The 14,977-nt window shown below is 55.0% G+C and overlaps 8 protein-coding genes across 8 annotated transcripts; 3 read left to right on the top strand and 5 right to left on the bottom strand.

Annotated features, from left to right (window-relative positions):
* Positions 1-196: 196 nt before the first annotated feature.
* On the bottom strand, positions 197-1,565 carry J3D65DRAFT_612881 (short chain alcohol dehydrogenase). The gene is made up of 4 exons (XM_066799064.1): positions 1,304-1,565; positions 827-1,248; positions 425-725; positions 197-373 (listed from the first exon to the last, which is right to left on the bottom strand). The coding sequence occupies exons 1-4, from the start codon at positions 1,401-1,403 to the stop codon at positions 366-368; spliced, it is 831 nt and encodes a 276-aa protein (XP_066658470.1). The 5' UTR covers positions 1,404-1,565; the 3' UTR covers positions 197-365.
* J3D65DRAFT_612880 (tagatose 1,6-diphosphate aldolase) lies at positions 1,522-2,900 on the top strand. Its single transcript, XM_066799063.1, has 2 exons — positions 1,522-2,511; positions 2,562-2,900. Exons 1-2 carry the CDS (start codon positions 1,913-1,915, stop codon positions 2,830-2,832), a joined length of 870 nt encoding a protein of 289 aa, XP_066658469.1. The 5' UTR covers positions 1,522-1,912; the 3' UTR covers positions 2,833-2,900.
* J3D65DRAFT_612875 (uncharacterized protein) lies at positions 2,848-5,123 on the bottom strand. The gene is made up of 5 exons (XM_066799062.1): positions 4,964-5,123; positions 4,233-4,905; positions 3,506-4,169; positions 3,264-3,452; positions 2,848-3,213 (listed from the first exon to the last, which is right to left on the bottom strand). The coding sequence occupies exons 1-5, from the start codon at positions 5,044-5,046 to the stop codon at positions 3,083-3,085; spliced, it is 1,740 nt and encodes a 579-aa protein (XP_066658468.1). The 5' UTR covers positions 5,047-5,123; the 3' UTR covers positions 2,848-3,082.
* A 1,195-nt stretch (positions 5,124-6,318) lies between these two features.
* On the top strand, positions 6,319-8,809 carry J3D65DRAFT_612871 (quinate permease). The gene is made up of 8 exons (XM_066799061.1): positions 6,319-6,561; positions 6,615-6,862; positions 6,943-7,048; positions 7,119-7,508; positions 7,769-7,787; positions 7,839-7,860; positions 7,914-8,164; positions 8,216-8,809. Exons 1-8 carry the CDS (start codon positions 6,469-6,471, stop codon positions 8,668-8,670), a joined length of 1,584 nt encoding a protein of 527 aa, XP_066658467.1. The 5' UTR covers positions 6,319-6,468; the 3' UTR covers positions 8,671-8,809.
* A 123-nt stretch (positions 8,810-8,932) lies between these two features.
* On the bottom strand, positions 8,933-10,658 carry J3D65DRAFT_612869 (uncharacterized protein). The gene is made up of 2 exons (XM_066799060.1): positions 10,253-10,658; positions 8,933-10,205 (listed from the first exon to the last, which is right to left on the bottom strand). The coding sequence occupies exons 1-2, from the start codon at positions 10,508-10,510 to the stop codon at positions 9,066-9,068; spliced, it is 1,398 nt and encodes a 465-aa protein (XP_066658466.1). The 5' UTR covers positions 10,511-10,658; the 3' UTR covers positions 8,933-9,065.
* A 142-nt stretch (positions 10,659-10,800) lies between these two features.
* On the top strand, positions 10,801-11,796 carry J3D65DRAFT_612867 (V-type proton ATPase subunit F). The gene is made up of 4 exons (XM_066799059.1): positions 10,801-10,930; positions 10,985-11,020; positions 11,115-11,252; positions 11,316-11,796. Exons 1-4 carry the CDS (start codon positions 10,871-10,873, stop codon positions 11,454-11,456), a joined length of 375 nt encoding a protein of 124 aa, XP_066658465.1. The 5' UTR covers positions 10,801-10,870; the 3' UTR covers positions 11,457-11,796.
* J3D65DRAFT_612863 (ML domain-containing protein) lies at positions 11,500-12,673 on the bottom strand. Its single transcript, XM_066799058.1, has 3 exons — positions 12,366-12,673; positions 12,057-12,273; positions 11,500-12,005 (listed from the first exon to the last, which is right to left on the bottom strand). The coding sequence occupies exons 1-3, from the start codon at positions 12,581-12,583 to the stop codon at positions 11,919-11,921; spliced, it is 522 nt and encodes a 173-aa protein (XP_066658464.1). The 5' UTR covers positions 12,584-12,673; the 3' UTR covers positions 11,500-11,918.
* Positions 12,674-12,832: 159 nt separating this feature from the next.
* Positions 12,833-14,688, bottom strand: J3D65DRAFT_612858 (uncharacterized protein). Its single transcript, XM_066799057.1, has 5 exons — positions 14,319-14,688; positions 13,603-14,270; positions 13,263-13,557; positions 13,111-13,214; positions 12,833-13,062 (listed from the first exon to the last, which is right to left on the bottom strand). The coding sequence occupies exons 1-5, from the start codon at positions 14,448-14,450 to the stop codon at positions 12,942-12,944; spliced, it is 1,320 nt and encodes a 439-aa protein (XP_066658463.1). The 5' UTR covers positions 14,451-14,688; the 3' UTR covers positions 12,833-12,941.
* Between the last annotated feature and the right edge of the window lie 289 nt (positions 14,689-14,977).

Below are 14,977 nucleotides of genomic sequence, written 5' to 3'. Positions count from 1 at the left end.
CAGTCAGAGGCAGGTGCACCCAGAGTTCCTTCCTGATCTGGGAGTCTGGACGGTAGTAGGGCTTGACAACGAGGAAGGCACAGCTTGATGCCCAAACACTTCCTACAACACGCTTGAGACTACGAACCTCGATCAATTTGCTGTTTAGAGCTGCTTGTCAGCGCATCAACATCTTCAATGCCAGTACGCGTGGAAACGCTTTTTCGGTGAGGCTCAATTTTGCTTGAACTTCACTTGAATCGTGGATCATGCAAGTGAGGCGAGAACTAGCAGAACACAAGCCAAGGAAGCCATGAAGCTCCGGTCTACATCGCTGATTTTTCTTCTCTGGCTATGCAGATGACTACATGGCACTCTATCACCATTTAGCAAACTTGATGGAGTCAGCTTTCATCCTGCTAAGCGATATTTCAGAGTCACTTACTCCCGATGACACCATTCACAGGTATGTCGATGCTGGTGGTGTACGAGGCAGCATCGCTCAAAAGGTAGACGTAGGCTCCTCCCAGCTCTTGCACTTCTGCCAGCCTCGGAATGCCACCGTAGTACTTCAACTGCTGCTCCCAATCGGGCTGCTGGGGGACCCAGTACGTCATGGCAGTGTTCACAAGACCTGGACTGATGCTGTTCACTCGAATCCCGTACTGAGCCCACTCCATGGCCAGCGTATGCGTCATATTACGAATTCCTGCCTTGCTCGCACCATACGGAGCCGATGGCACGCGCTGAAAGACATCAGCGATTACCTCAGCTGCTACCGACTGCAAGCTGCCTCGACTGCTCCCACGCCTACTTCGTCCAGGAAAACTCCAAGAAGACGACTTACCTTGTTCGGCCGGTAAGAGGCCATGGACGCCGTGAACACGATGGATCCTTTGATTCCAAGCTTGATGAACGTCCTGGCCGCTACCCTCGCACAGAAGAAAGCGCCAAAGAGATTCACGGAGAAAAGGCTCTCAATCTCCTCCTTGGTGAACTCGAGCGCCGGCTTATGTTTGGTACGTCCAGCATTCACGACCATGCCGTGCAAAGCTCCCGCCTCCTCTACAATCTTGCTCACGGCCTGCTCGACGGACTCCTCTTGTGTGACATCGGCCTGCACGGCCAGCAGCTGGCCTGGGAATCGCTCGGCTACGGCACCAAAGTCATCGCCTGGGGCAGAGATGTCTATCGAATAAACGCGGGTCGCTCCGTTGGTCAAACAGCACTCAGCAATTCCGAGCCCGATTCCACGGTTTGCGCCGGTAACTATGTTGGAAACCCGTGAGCGGAGAAGCTTTCGAGCGGGTGGAGAGGCAATTACTTGCGATTACTTTGCCCGCAAGAGTTATCTTCATCTCGATGTGAACAGCCGAAGACGACGACGCCGCGGCGGGAGCTTGAGCTGGAGTTGAGGAAGCCATGGTGGGCAATTGGTTTCAGTCAGGAGTTCTGGTGGTGAGGAAAGTTCCACGCGAGAGAGGAGAGCCCATTCTCAGGCCAGCGTATTACGCAGGCTGGGTAATCTTCATCATCAAGGTTGGGCATCCGGACGCGCGCGTGGAAGTGTGGTGGACTCGTTTCGGGGGACCTCGCAGCGCTGGTGGAAATCAGCAGCACGGCTCGGCTCGGTGGCCCTCGGTCCCGCAACACCATCGACACGAGGGCATGCGGCATTGTGGCACCACACGCGTCAAGGTTTCCCTCCTCCGCGCCGCTGAATCGCATCCGCATGGGCGCCTGGGTATCCGTTCGTCCCCGCTTTCTCCAGCTTCTTCAGAGTTCAGGACCAGAAAGCTGGAGGCCCTTGCTCGGCAAGTGGCTCCTGTCGCAGCTCTCCACCATGACGTCCGTTACGGTTTACAGAGGCAAGATTGTCGACCCATGAAATAGCAGGTGGCTCCCAATCACCAACACATCAATTACAATCGCGATGGGTGCCACGAACTGGAAACAGAGCAACAAGACGCTGCAAATTCTCAGGGCGGCCGAGGAGGGCAAATATGGCGTCCTCGCCGCCATTGCGTACAACATTGAGCAGATTCTTGGCCTAGTGCGCGCCGCAGAAAAGACGCGCTCGCCCCTCATCCTGCAGTTCTTTCCCTGGGCGATAACTTTCTCTGATGGTCTGCTCATTCGCACTGCCGCCGAAGCCATCAAGACCGCCACCGTACCCATTTCGATACACCTTGACCATGCGCAAGACGAGAAGCTCATCCGGCTCGCGGCGGACACGCTGCCCTTTGACAGCATAATGGTCGACATGTCGCACTACGAAGAAGCCGAGAACCTCGCCCGCACCACCGAGCTGGTCGAATACTGTCACGCGAGAGAAATCGCGACGGAGGCCGAGCCGGGGCGCATCGAAGGAGGAGAGGATGGAATCATGGACACCGAAGGCTTGGAAGGGAGCAAGACTACGTCGGAGCAGGCGACGGCGTTTCTGAACACAGGTGTCGACATCCTGGCGCCGGCAATTGGCAACGTCCACGGCGAGTATGGGCCAGAGGGACCACAACTGGATTTTCCAAGGTAGATTGCTCGTTCTCTCTCGAATCTGGCATTGCTGATGTCATATCCAGACTCAGCGACCTCACCAAAACCACAAACGGTCGCGTGCGGATAGCACTACACGGCACCAACAGCTTTGCTCCGGAGCTAATGAAGCAGTGCATTGCAGCCGGAGTTTCCAAAATCAACGTCAACAAGCTGGTCCTCGATGACTACTTGGATCACTTCGCTGCAAATGCTGGAAAGATTTCTCTGACGACATTGATGGAGCAGGGCGTCGAGCAAGTAATTGGGCTGACGGCGAAATGGATGGAATATTGTGGCTCAGCTGGAAAGGCATAGAGGCTGTGTATGAAAGAACCGAAACCCATAGGTATTTGATCAAATGCTTCTATCTACCTTCTAATGCGTAAGAGTCCTCTCCGTATCTTCCAGTGTCTATATGCTATGACGTCTATCAAGCAAACTCATTGCCACGACCCGTAAGACAGGCGTCGAATGGCAGGGATGAATCTACGGGGAGATCGTAGATATTTGATGCTTCTGCGGCGATCCTCTTCACCAAGCCTCGAGGCTTCCCGGGCTTTTTTTTTCAACATCTACTCCAGAGCTCCTGCAACTCTTCTCCCAAAGGTTTGATTGGCCAGCCCGTCCGCTGCCGGCACGCATCGATGAGAACTAGAATGGCATCCCGCTTTCTCGCATCTGTCGTGCACATTCCAGCTGCGGGTGTGTCAGCTTGCCCCAAATCGTCCTAGCAGAGGTGGATTTACCTATGAACAGACATTGCGAAGAGATGAGCGAAGCGCCGTCATCATTTAGGGGCATCGCGATCCCGGCTATGGTATCAGCAGAGGCAGCAACCTCCTTCTGCGTCCGCATGTACCCACCCAAGCCACCGACCGAGGGGCGATTCAAGTGGATCAGTATCCGGGCGGCGTGATGGAGTTGGATGGCCACCGCTTCGCGCAGTCAGTACTCCGTATCGAAGCTCATTTCTGGGTCCGATTCTTACCGAATGCTGGCGGGTGTATCCAGATTGGCTGGAAAATGTCGGAATCGACGCTGTCGTTTATCGGCAAGGGGGCAAACTTGAGCGTCAGAAAGGACTGCCACTCTTGCAGCAAGGCCAGCAAACCATCCGCCTTGGCGGCTCTGGCGGCTATGCTGCTAGGTTCCAGCTCCACCTCCTCTTTCGAGCAGTAGTTGACCGCCTTGGTAAAGAGAAAAACTGAGCGACATGCCAGCTCGTACTCGTTCAAGTCTTTGAGTGCTCTGGTTGGACGGAAAATCGTGAACGCTCTTCGGTTCTCTCGAAACGCGGCCCAGGTATCCTGCGTCAGCCACGCCATCCAGATAGCGGCTCTAAGCCCTCCGCTTTCGCCGTTGATTTCTTGGGAGCGTTGGATCCAGAAGACTCCCTTGAGGTGCCTCTCCCAATCTTTGCGGGAGCCATCAAACATCTCATACGTTGAAACGATCAACGCTGTCGCCAAAAGCTCCAGGGATGTCTTGTAAGAGTCAAACTGCATCGCCTTTTGCACATAATGCAAAGTCTCATAGTAATACTTGAGTGCTCCGTTCCGATCATGAGGAGCGTTCAGGGCCACGGACGGATTTAGTGATAGGTGGCGAGCAGAAAGCGCCAGAAGAGCATTCATGAGTCCCGCATTGTACATCTACACGTGTCAGTTTCATGTGCATCTTTTCGGAATTCTGATCATGTATTGGGCAGAACCTACTGCGAGACGAGGGACCAGGACAGAAAAGTGGCGCTCCGCATCGAACAAGTCCATGAAGGACGCCACTCTGCGCACAAAGTTTTCAAACACTAAGCATTGGTTTGGCAGCAGCTGTAGTCTTTCGGGACACTGCCACAGAGCATGCTCGTTTACATGGCTACTCTGTACTGGGCTGAAGTGAGGAGCACTGTCAGGATCTAGGGGGTTTGTTGGTCGGAACAGCGCGTCGCCAGCCCCAGCAGCCAGTTGAAAGGCATTTCCAGCGTCGATCTCAAGGCCCAGAGCCGCATCATCGAGCAACAAGCCAAACCACCGTGCAGTGGCGCCACTGACTCCGGTATAGGAAGAGTCACCGGGACTGGCAGTCGAATCGTCGGCGGCAGTAGTGGTGACCGGTAAAGTGGATGTCGCCGCGTCGGCATCGTCATATTGTGCGTGAAAGACGCCCTCAGGTGAGATTGCCGAATTGAGTTCCAAACTGTCAGCGAGCGAGAAGCTCTGCTCTGAAAAGTCTGAAGGCCTCGGAGGGGCCCCAGATTCCTGTGCTACCTGGCTTGCTCGTACCTCATCTCGACTGGCATTGGCGTACACGCACTCATGGTTGCTTTTTGCACATGGCCCGCACAGGGGCGTCACCTCGTCGCATTTCAGGTGTCTACGGCGGCAAGTGGTGCTTCCGGCAACCGTTAGCAGGTGCCGGCATTCCACAAGGCTGGTTGGTGGAGGCTCACCAACCGGTACGTGTTCTCAAGCCTCGGCCCCGGGGTTTTCGAACGCGCCGCCGGCGCTCCGCCCGGGTTTCTGTTGTTGTCATCGTCGAATGTCGACAATGAGGGGGAGATCGAACATGCTTGTGCTTCCCCAGGCTTGGGGAGACGGCGCTGATGCGGGGACGACGTACGGCGAGTGAGGGCGACGCATCCATCCATCAATTTAGCCGAGTCACTTGACCGGCAACCACAAATTCATCTGCCCTGCCATTGTTGCGCCCAGGGAGCGTTCATCTGCTTTCACAGCGACGCCTAGGGAGCACTCATCTACTGTTACAGCGACACCTAAGGAGCAAACGTCCGCGATTACAGATGCGAGCAGTTAGCCGTGGTCTGTTGCTGGCTAGACCCGCGAGGCCTCATTCCTTTCGACACCCTCTGTGCCACGCCCGAAGCTGGAACATCAACGACCACGACCCACGTGCCCGTCCAGAAAGTGTCTCCTACTCCGTCATGTGCAATTAAAACACCAGCAGAAATTCGACAGATTGTCAAACATTGAAGAGCAGGACATTGTCCCGATCTCATGCGGCACATGGCCCTGGATCTGCAAACTCATTGCCGCCCTAGATCCGGTCGAGGTCTCGGGTTTCCTGTTATGAGCGTGTCCGAACTTCAATGGGTTTCCCATTCTGTTTCTACTTCGTCCTTCTCTGCGTCATCGAGTCCAATCGTCAATGGCCTGAAGAATCTCATTTTCTGATTCATAACAAAATCGCGCTTGAGTTGCCGCGTCCATTTCGGCGCAGGTGTCAAGGCAATAAAGCCAACCATGGAGGACCCTTTCGCTGGCCTCTCCCAGCAGGGGACCCATGCACCCGCTGCAATCCAGGGCCCGGGGACCTCGTTACGGGGGTTACCGCAAGGCTGGCCAGAATGGAGAAAGAAAAATGTCACGCTATGATGCGCGGAGACAACCATTGCGAGAAACCTGCTCCGCAACTACAGTGGGACAAGCAAACGCGGAGAGTATCATACTGCTCCACTGAGGCCACCAAGCTGGGCGTGGGGCCCCGCATCTGGGGGAAGTGCAAGGGCTTTAAGTCTTTCGCGAGTTCTCGCTGCTGTGTCCTCGTCTCCAGGCCTTCAGGAGCTCAACCGACCAGCTTGACCCAACAATCAGTTTCGAGGTCCACTTTCTTTCAACACTTCCCACGCGCTGTAAAATGGCGCCAACGCAGACCCTGCAGGGCATCACTGCCAAATTGCGGAGCGAGACGTCGGAGACCCCAGACAACATCTACAAGGCCATTTGGCAAAACAAGAAGCTTTTGCTGATCTCTGCTTTTGCATCGTGAGTCGATTCCAGCTCCCCTGAGGCTCAATGGGAAAGCTCCAATGGCGTAACCATAGCAGCGAACGAATGCTCCCGGCGTGGATACATTGCCAGGAGGTTTCGTTTCTTCCTGCGCCTGCTATGCTGGGAGAAACGAAAATCAGCATCGAGCCGCCTCTATTCGAATCACATGCTCACATTTCACAGATTTGGTGGTCTCCTCTATGGTTACCAACAAGGTGTGATCGGCCAAGCAGCCGTGATGCACTCCTTCATCGAACAGGTACGGCCTCAATTTCTGCGTCGAGGCCCCGAGCTAACAAAGCCAAATATCAGTTCCCCAACGTTGCCAACAACTCGACGAACCTGGGATGGTTGACCTCAATCCTCCAACTGGGCGGCTGGGCTGGCGCTCTGACGAGCGGAGTCTTCGCTCAAGTCTTCTCGCGCAAGTACACCATGTTCTGGGGTGCTCTGTGGGTGATCCTGGGATCTTACCTGTGCGCTGGAGCAAGTGCCCCTGGATATCTGTACGCTGGTAGATTCTTCACTGGTATCGGTGTTGGAACTCTCTCTGCCGTAGGGTAAGTGTTTGGTCCTCGGGCGTTGCGTTACTGTTGAACGAAAAGGCATGTGTGGGTTTGACGGCTGACACGAACCACAGCCCCCTGTACAACGCCGAGTTGGCGCCCCCCGAACTTCGCGGCTTCATCATTTCGATGCAACATTTGAACACCAACATTGGCTTGATGTGCGCTTACTGGATCTCTGTAAGTCCAAGAATACAGGGGAGTGTGGTTCAGGGGCGAGGCCGAACACTGACCTTCGGCGTCCCTCCAGTATGGCACAAACTACATTGGCGGCACTGGTGCAGGCCAAAGTTCAATGTCCTGGCGCACTCCCATGATCGTGCAGGGTGTGCCGGCCGTCTGCCTTGCTTTGGGCGTGTGGTTCATGCCTTTCTCGCCTCGTTTCTTGGTGTCAAAGGGCAAAGACGCCCAAGCCATCAAGTCGATCTCCTACCTGCGCAACCTTTCGGAGGACCATCCACTTGTGCGTGCCGAGTTCCTTGAGATCAAGGCCGATGCCGAATTCGAGGATCGGATATACAAGCAGCGCTTCCCAAACATGAAGGCGGACAGCGAGTGGGGCCGCGAGATTGTTCAGTATGCGAGTCTGTTCAAGAGCCGGGATGCGTTCAAGAGAGTGACGTTGGCGGGCATGGTCATGGTAAGTGCGATGACGCTCCTTGCTCCTTCCTCGCACAGTGGGTGTCAAAATTGATCCACCGTGCGCCAATTCGGTGGCGAAGAAAAAATGCTCCCTACGCGCAACCATGGCAGCACCGACAGCTCCCAGGCTTCGTCTGCAGTAGTGAGCGAATGCTCCTTGGTTTCAGTCGCAGTCTCAGGAGTGATATCTCTTTTGGCTCCCACCGTGTCCCCCTTTCTCTCTCTTCCTGGTCAGTTCTTCTGCTAACCTCCACAAAGTTTTTTCAGCAGTGGACAGGTTAGTTTTTGAACCTCTAGATGATCATACACGTTACTGACTACCTCTCATGAATTGATTCGATCCTCTTCTAGTGAGTTCGGGGGTTTTGGATTGAGTCGATGCGTTGCTAATAAATATTTATAGTGCCTCAACCATCTTCCAATCGCTGGGGTTGACCAGCAGCAGCTCTTCGATGCTTGCAACGGGCGTCATCGGCATACTCAACACCGTAACTACCGTCCCGGCCATTCTCTACATTGACAAGCTGGGCCGGAAGCCCATGATGATAACCGGTTCCGTTGGCATGACCATATGCCAGGTCATCGTTGGCGTAATCATCGCAACATGCGGGCAAGACTGGCTCGCACACAAAGCAGCAGGCTGGGCAGCCGTCGGTGCGCCTCTCCCTCCCTATCCTCCATCCTCTCACTAACCCACAAACGCAGTCTTCGTCTGGATCTACGTGGTCAACTACGCGGCATCCTGGGGCCCCGGCAGCTGGATCCTAATCGCGGAAATCTTCCCGCTCAGCATCCGCGCGAAGGGTAGCAGCATCGGCGTGAGCTCCAACTGGATGAACAACTTCGTCATCGCGCTCATCGCGCCGCGCATGCTCGACAGCATCGGCTGGGGCATGTACATCTTCTTCGCCTGCTGGGCCGCCCTCGGCGGCGTCTTCATCTACTTCTTCATGCCCGAGACCAAGGGCAAGACCCTCGAGGAGATGGATCAGGTCTTTGGCAGCAATACTAGCGTCGAGGATACTGAGATGCTGGCCAGGGCCCAGGAGGATGTTGGGTTGGTGCAGTTTGTGGAGGAGTTGAATGGGACCGCGACGCCGAGGAAGCATGTGGAGGATGACAAGGGGGGTCCGGTTTACTCGGAGCATATTAGCGTTTGAGAAGGGGGTGGGTGTGTGGAGCGGTGGGTGATGTGGATGTTTGACGATTTGTTTCTGTGATTCCCCCATTAGTCTTGCGAATTTTTCGAAGGTCCGTGTAGAATGTAGATGAGAAGCATTCAAGGCGATTTTGCATACATCGAAAAGTGCTTCCAAGAGACCGAAAAGGATAGTGACCGAGGGCATTTGAGTCCTCTGGCGAAACGGCAACATCGAGTCAAGAATGTAAGCAGCAAGACTGAGGAGCAAAACTGGCATTCTTATCCAGGCCCACACGAAGATCTAGCTGTCAAACACCTCCGTAACACCTCACAGAGCCTCTTAAACGCCTTTCCAGCAATCCGAGCCATGCATACGCTAATTGACTGAAATAGAACCACCCCACGAAAAACCGTCTACCTCTTTGACTCCTGATAAAACGACTGGTATGGGCGTCTCTGTCGGCCCATCTCGGGAATACTAACCCCGCTCCAGTCGCCCGGCGTGCTCATCCGCTTGAGCGGGCTGCCGCCTCTCTTCTCCGGACTCGTGGGTCGTCGTTCTTGCTCGTCAGGACGCGGAAAGTTTACGGATTGAGATTTGCGGAGGGGAGAGGCGGCGTGGGAATAGATGCCCAGGCTGCCCCCATCTCCGGATCCGCCGTCGGCGGAGGTCCGAAACTGTGGTTGGCGCATACCGCTGAGGCCGCGTCTTTGTGCGGACGTAGCCATGGAATTTCCCATAGAGGTTCCCATGCTTGTTCCCATATTGGTCGACATGTTGGTTGTAATCTTTGTCGCGCTTGGTTTGTAGGGGCTTGCGGGTTTGGGCGTGACGAAGGGATTCGGCATCGAAGTACGACTCTGGCGTTGCTCGGAGCGGAGGATGTTGTCGGGGTCGTATTCTGCGGCATATGCCGGGTTGGGGTTTGTGCGGAAACCCCTGTTGATGATTGTTGTTGGTGTATAAGTGTCAACCTCCCTCGTGCCAACTCCAGAGTCGCTGAGTGTCTGGGTGCCCACATTGCGAACGGGCTTGTTCAAATTTGGATGTACGAATTTGGTGTCATACTCGTGAAGCACTTCCCGGTGGATGAGCGCCGCATCCTTGGTCTGCTGCGAAAACGATGATTGAAGAAACGTGAGCTGCGCAGTAATAAGAGCTCCGACCACCATGGTGGTGACCACGGTGACGCTAGGCCGAGGGTCCAAGGGCGCCAGCGGGAGAAAAAGCCAGTATACCATCACATGCCCCGGACTGAACAGACAAAATAGGCGCAAGCAGGTCGGCGTGGGATCCCAGACAGAAATTTCCCAAACATCCTTTGTCTCGTCGGGGTGTGCTCGGGACTGCGCGCTGGAAGAAACGAGGTTGGAGATGAATCGCAAGGGCGAGGAGGACAGAGGTGACGAGTCGACTCGTACTCTGCGCGCAGATGGTGTAGTGGGAGCCGTTTCGACAGGGGATTCAAAGAGGCGGTAGTGGCGTTTTCTCCAAAAAGTGTACCAGGCGTTCAACCCAGAGACAAGAGACAGTAGGTGGACAATGAAGGAGCACTAAAGTGAGTCAGCAGAGCCCAGAAAGACTTTGTATCGTCACTCACAATCCAGCTCAGCCATCCTGGTCCCGTAGAGTCTCCAAACACATCATCGCTGTGCGAAGAGCTTCCAGAGCCGCTGTTTGCCCTTGCGACCATGAAGAGGACGTTGATTCCAATGCCCATGACCCAGGCATAGTCCTTGAGCTCCTCATCCCAGTCATTTCCATTTATCTCTTCAGCCAGCCAAAGGAGCCAGTCGTAGGGGTTGAGGTAGGCTATTATGCGCTCCGAGAGCGGTCGGCGTCGGATGAGGGGCGGCATGGCGGAAGAAGAGGGCGGAAAGAGGTGAGGCTTGCTTTTGCGGGAGCTAGAGCTGTAGCAGAGCCGGGCGAGATCTTGCAAAGCGAATCACAAGGGCTATCATGCTATGTCGAGGCGTGGACCGGGGCCATTGTGGTTTATCGTGGACAGTGAATGCGATGCAGAAAGACGGCGACCCGACTCGCAGGTAAACAGCTTGTCGGTCAAATATTTTGCCGACATTCCCTGTCGCACATCACCTCGACCGCCGAGCTCCCCCGCCGCATCACTACTCGAGCTCCTGGTCCCGGCCCAAGCTAGCCAACGACATCACCTCGCTCTCCATCATCGTCCCTCCTCTTACAGCCAGACTTGCTCGTCATGGCCGCTCCAGTTTCCGCCTATAAGGACCGCCAGTTCCTCGCCGTAATTGGCGATGAGGTACGGCTCTGCTCTCGACCGCCTATTTGTGCTTTGCTAACGACAGACGACCAGGACTCGGTCACTGGCCTTCTCCTCGCTGGTGTTGGCGTAAGCAAACCCTGAAACCCATTCCCTCAGCCCGGAAATGTCCATCTTCCTGCTTGCCTCAAGAAAGTCTCGACCTAACGTCGTCCCTCGCCAGCACGTCACACCGCCACCCGACAATCAAAAGAACTTCCTCGTCGTAGACGCCAAGACCGACAACGCTGCCATCGAGGCCGCCTTTGACTCCTTCACCCAAGAGAGAAAAGATATTGCCATCGTCCTCATCAATCAGCATGTGCGTCACCGAGAGCGTTCCCTCAATTGTCACAGGAAGGAAACTAGACGCTGACTTGGCCAGATCGCCGAACGGATACGCCACAGGGTCGACACATACACCGCTGCTTTCCCTTCGTTGCTCGAGATACCCTCCAAGGACCACCCGTACGACCCGGAGAAGGACAGTGTTCTCAAGAGGGTCAGGAGACTTTTTGGCGAGTAAAAGAAAACATATACGTGCAGCCGAAACGGGGCGCTCAGACTTGCTCGTACTGTACATACGCGGAGACATATATACCCATTCACAGTTGCAAGTTGCGGACATCGTCAACTAGGAACCGCATGTAGTTTGAGGTCGCTCCAGAATGACGTTGGATTTAGGCTAGAGTAGCCTCGCAAACTTGAACATTGGGAATATGGAAAGCCACTTGACGGTCAACTGGATCGAGAAACGCAAAACACCCAATGTTCGATGCCATTATTACAGCCCAAGCGTTCGGCCAACCGCTCCCTTCGGATATCGATCTTTTGTTTCTTGTGATTATCTCGTGTCCATACAATACAATGAAGATGAAATGCCTCCGACCAATGTCTTGGTCAGCTACAGCTTGTGCTTAAGCTCTGCTGCGGCCAGCAACTCCGCTGCGCCTTTAGACAGCGCTTTTGCTCGTGATGCTCAACGGGACTATCTAGAAAAGACGACGGTCGCCGTAAGACAGGTGATGGGCTCCTCGTCCTTGGTGACGACGTCGGCAATGACGCTGTACTTGCCCTGCGCCGTGTCAGCATGGCGTCATCTTGGTGGTTTGGATTGTGCGCTTACCGGAGGAATCTCCTTGGGCAGGTCGACTTCTTTGTAGAGCTTGAGAGCTCCCTTGTCGAGAGGACACTCCAAGTCCACTTCCTTGACATACTCGCACAGGTCGGCGGTTTGCCTGATCAAGGTAATGAGGCCGTACTTGACCTGGAGGTTGACCTTGGCGCCCTCTTCAACCTTTTGGGCCAGAGTACCCTTTGCGCTGATGGCGAGCGTCTTGCCACTGGAATGCCGCACGTTAGCTCAGATCTGGGTCTTGTACTTCTGCGCCGCTTGGCTCCCACTCCGGATGTGATAAGGCCGGTGAGCACTCACGCTTCAGGCGGGTTGGGCGCGAGGTCGACATCGTCAATGGTCAAGATGTACGGGTCGGGTGTCGAGCAAAAGTAGAGCGGGTTCTCGCCGGGCACCTTGTTATCGGCTTGCAAGGTAACTTGGTTCTGGCTCATCAGGCCGCCCAGGAAGTTGGAGCGGTCGATGGCGCTGACCAGCAGCGGGCTGGCAACGGCGAGGAGGAGAGTAGAGGCCTTCATGGCGGTCGAGGTGAATTGCGAGAGGGAGGCGGTTGGGAGGAGGCGATGGTAGGGTTGACGATAGCGGAGTAGGTAGGTGGACTGGGCGGCAGCAGTGGAGCGGCGAACGGGACCTTGGGACCTGCCGCCGCCGTGGTGACGGATGACGCTATGGTCCGTGCGCATGGCACAAGCCCCCGTTTGGGTCGGTGGCTGGCACGCGCCGTTTGATCTCAACACCAACAAACCCAGACTACTGTTCAGGCTATGTTTGTCACTTGTTCGGCTACGCCTTCATTTCTATGAAACTCATCTGTCCAACACCTCTCGCTGAACGCTACACAGCAACCCTTTAAGCTGACAGTCCAAAGCCCGCGTCCTAGATCTTGAGACCGCCATTCTGGAGCGTCTCCTGCACCACCGCATACGTTTGCATCACGGACTCCACTTCTTTTCCCGCATCGTAGCCATACAGCCATGGTTGCACTTGAGGACATTGCCTTCTCGCATCAGTACACGATTGACAAGGGGCATAGGAGCTTACAAACCATCGACTTGGAAACGCGCAATCAATCTGCTTGCCCAGCTTTGAGAGGAAAAGCTCGTCCCGGGCTTGCTGTTCGGGGCCATCCGGCATGTGGAAGTCTCTTCGCTGCAATCCCGTCAGCTTTGTCCAAGATGCGAGCGGAATCCGACTTGCCTGTTTAAACGTCTCTCGCACAATGGCCTCTCCACGCGACTTGCGCAGCTGTTCGAAGACCACGAGTGCTTGATATACCGAGCTCCTGGATTCAACGCCCTTCAGGACCTTCCCGAGGACAGCTCCATCCTCTAGTGCCGAATTGGCGCCCTGGGCAAGATATGGCAGCATTGGATGGCATGCGTCTCCAATGAAGACCAGGTTTCCCTTTGGGCTGATCCACGATTCCATTTCTTCCCTGTGCATCAGCTTCCATTTGTCCACCTTGTCCACGCAATCAAGGAACCGCGTCAATCTGGAAACTGTGAGCAGAGAAATTTCAATCAAGGGTTTGACCCACATCGGATCCCAGCCCTTGAACACCTTCTTCATCTCTTCGGTTGAGCCAGCTTGTTTTGCAACCGACTCCGGCAGGTCGTCTGGTACGAGCAACACGATGTTGTACATTTGCCCGCCTTTCATGCTATACGACACTACGTGGGAGTTTTCCCCGATCCAGAAGTGTACCGTCGGGTTGGTTATCCAATCGCGCAGGTCCTGATCTTCAATCTGGTCCAGTCTCAGGACGATTCGGTAAGCCAGATCGCCTGTCGCCAATGGGGGATCTTTTCGTCCCAGGAAGCATTCTCGGCACTTTGACCAAAGCCCGTCGGCCGCCACCACGAGGTCACAGTGATGCTCCTTGCCGTCTTGAGTAGTGATGTTGGCTCGAGTAGAGTCCAAGTCGAGTGCGTCAACTCGCTGTCCCAACTTCAGCACAACCCCAAGCTCTTTAGCTCGTGCAGCTAGGGCTTTCTGCACGTCTCCGCGGTGCATGTCAACGAAAGGTGCCCCGTATTTGCGGTTCATTTGCAGATCAAAGTCATCCTCTTTTGAAAGTACCTCGCCGGAGTACCGGTGTACAAACAGCTTCTTGGGCTCAACTGCCATGTCAGCCAGCTTGTCGTACACGCCCCATGACTTTAGCAGTCTGGATGAATTTGGCGTTATTTGGAGCCCGGCTCCGATCTATGAACTCGTCAGCAATCTTGCGTTTCTGGATGCAGGCAACTGCACCTCTGCCAGCTCTGGCGCTGTCTCCAACACCGTCACATGATGTCCGGATAGCGCGCATTCAATCGATGCAGCTAATCCCCCCAAGCCTGCGCCGACGACGATGATTTCGAGGTTCTCGCTTGCGGGTCCCATGGCTACGGCTCTAGTCTGTTGCTCTAAAATCAATGCGAGTATGCAACGCTTTCCAAGATGACGCGAGAGAACAAACGGTGTGCAAGTTCAAAAGCTTCTTGGCCATCTGCGGAATAGGAGACACATTTGGATGGTTCGTGTTCGCCGGCAAAGCCGACTGTGTCGGCGTTAAGAATCGTCTCTTCGGGGGTGATCGGCTGCCCACATCGCGGTAATGCAAACTTCGGGGTCAGAATTATGGTCCTCAAGCCTGACAGCAGACGAGCACGCGCTACCAAACATGACCGTTTCCCCAGAAAATCGTCAGCCACAATTCGGAATATCCGGCGGTCGAATCCCTGAGGTCCGGCTGATGCATTGCTTGGTCGGTCCCCCGCACTCCGCCAGCGTCCCAGGCCCGGTCACAAAAGTCGTGGCGCACACAACCAGAATTGAGAATCAATCTCGCGCGTCACGGAGCATTCGGGGCATTCCTGCTCATACACTGTAATCGGTGATTATTGGGAAGCGTTCACACCCTGTACTGA

The sequence above is a fragment of the Phyllosticta citribraziliensis genome, assembly GCF_038025025.1.
Source record: "Phyllosticta citribraziliensis strain CPC 17464 chromosome Unknown J3D65scaffold_2, whole genome shotgun sequence".
In the NCBI taxonomy this organism is placed as follows: domain Eukaryota; kingdom Fungi; phylum Ascomycota; class Dothideomycetes; order Botryosphaeriales; family Phyllostictaceae; genus Phyllosticta; species Phyllosticta citribraziliensis.
Note: the sequence above shows the minus strand (reverse complement) of the source record. Positions and strands in the feature narration are given on the sequence as shown.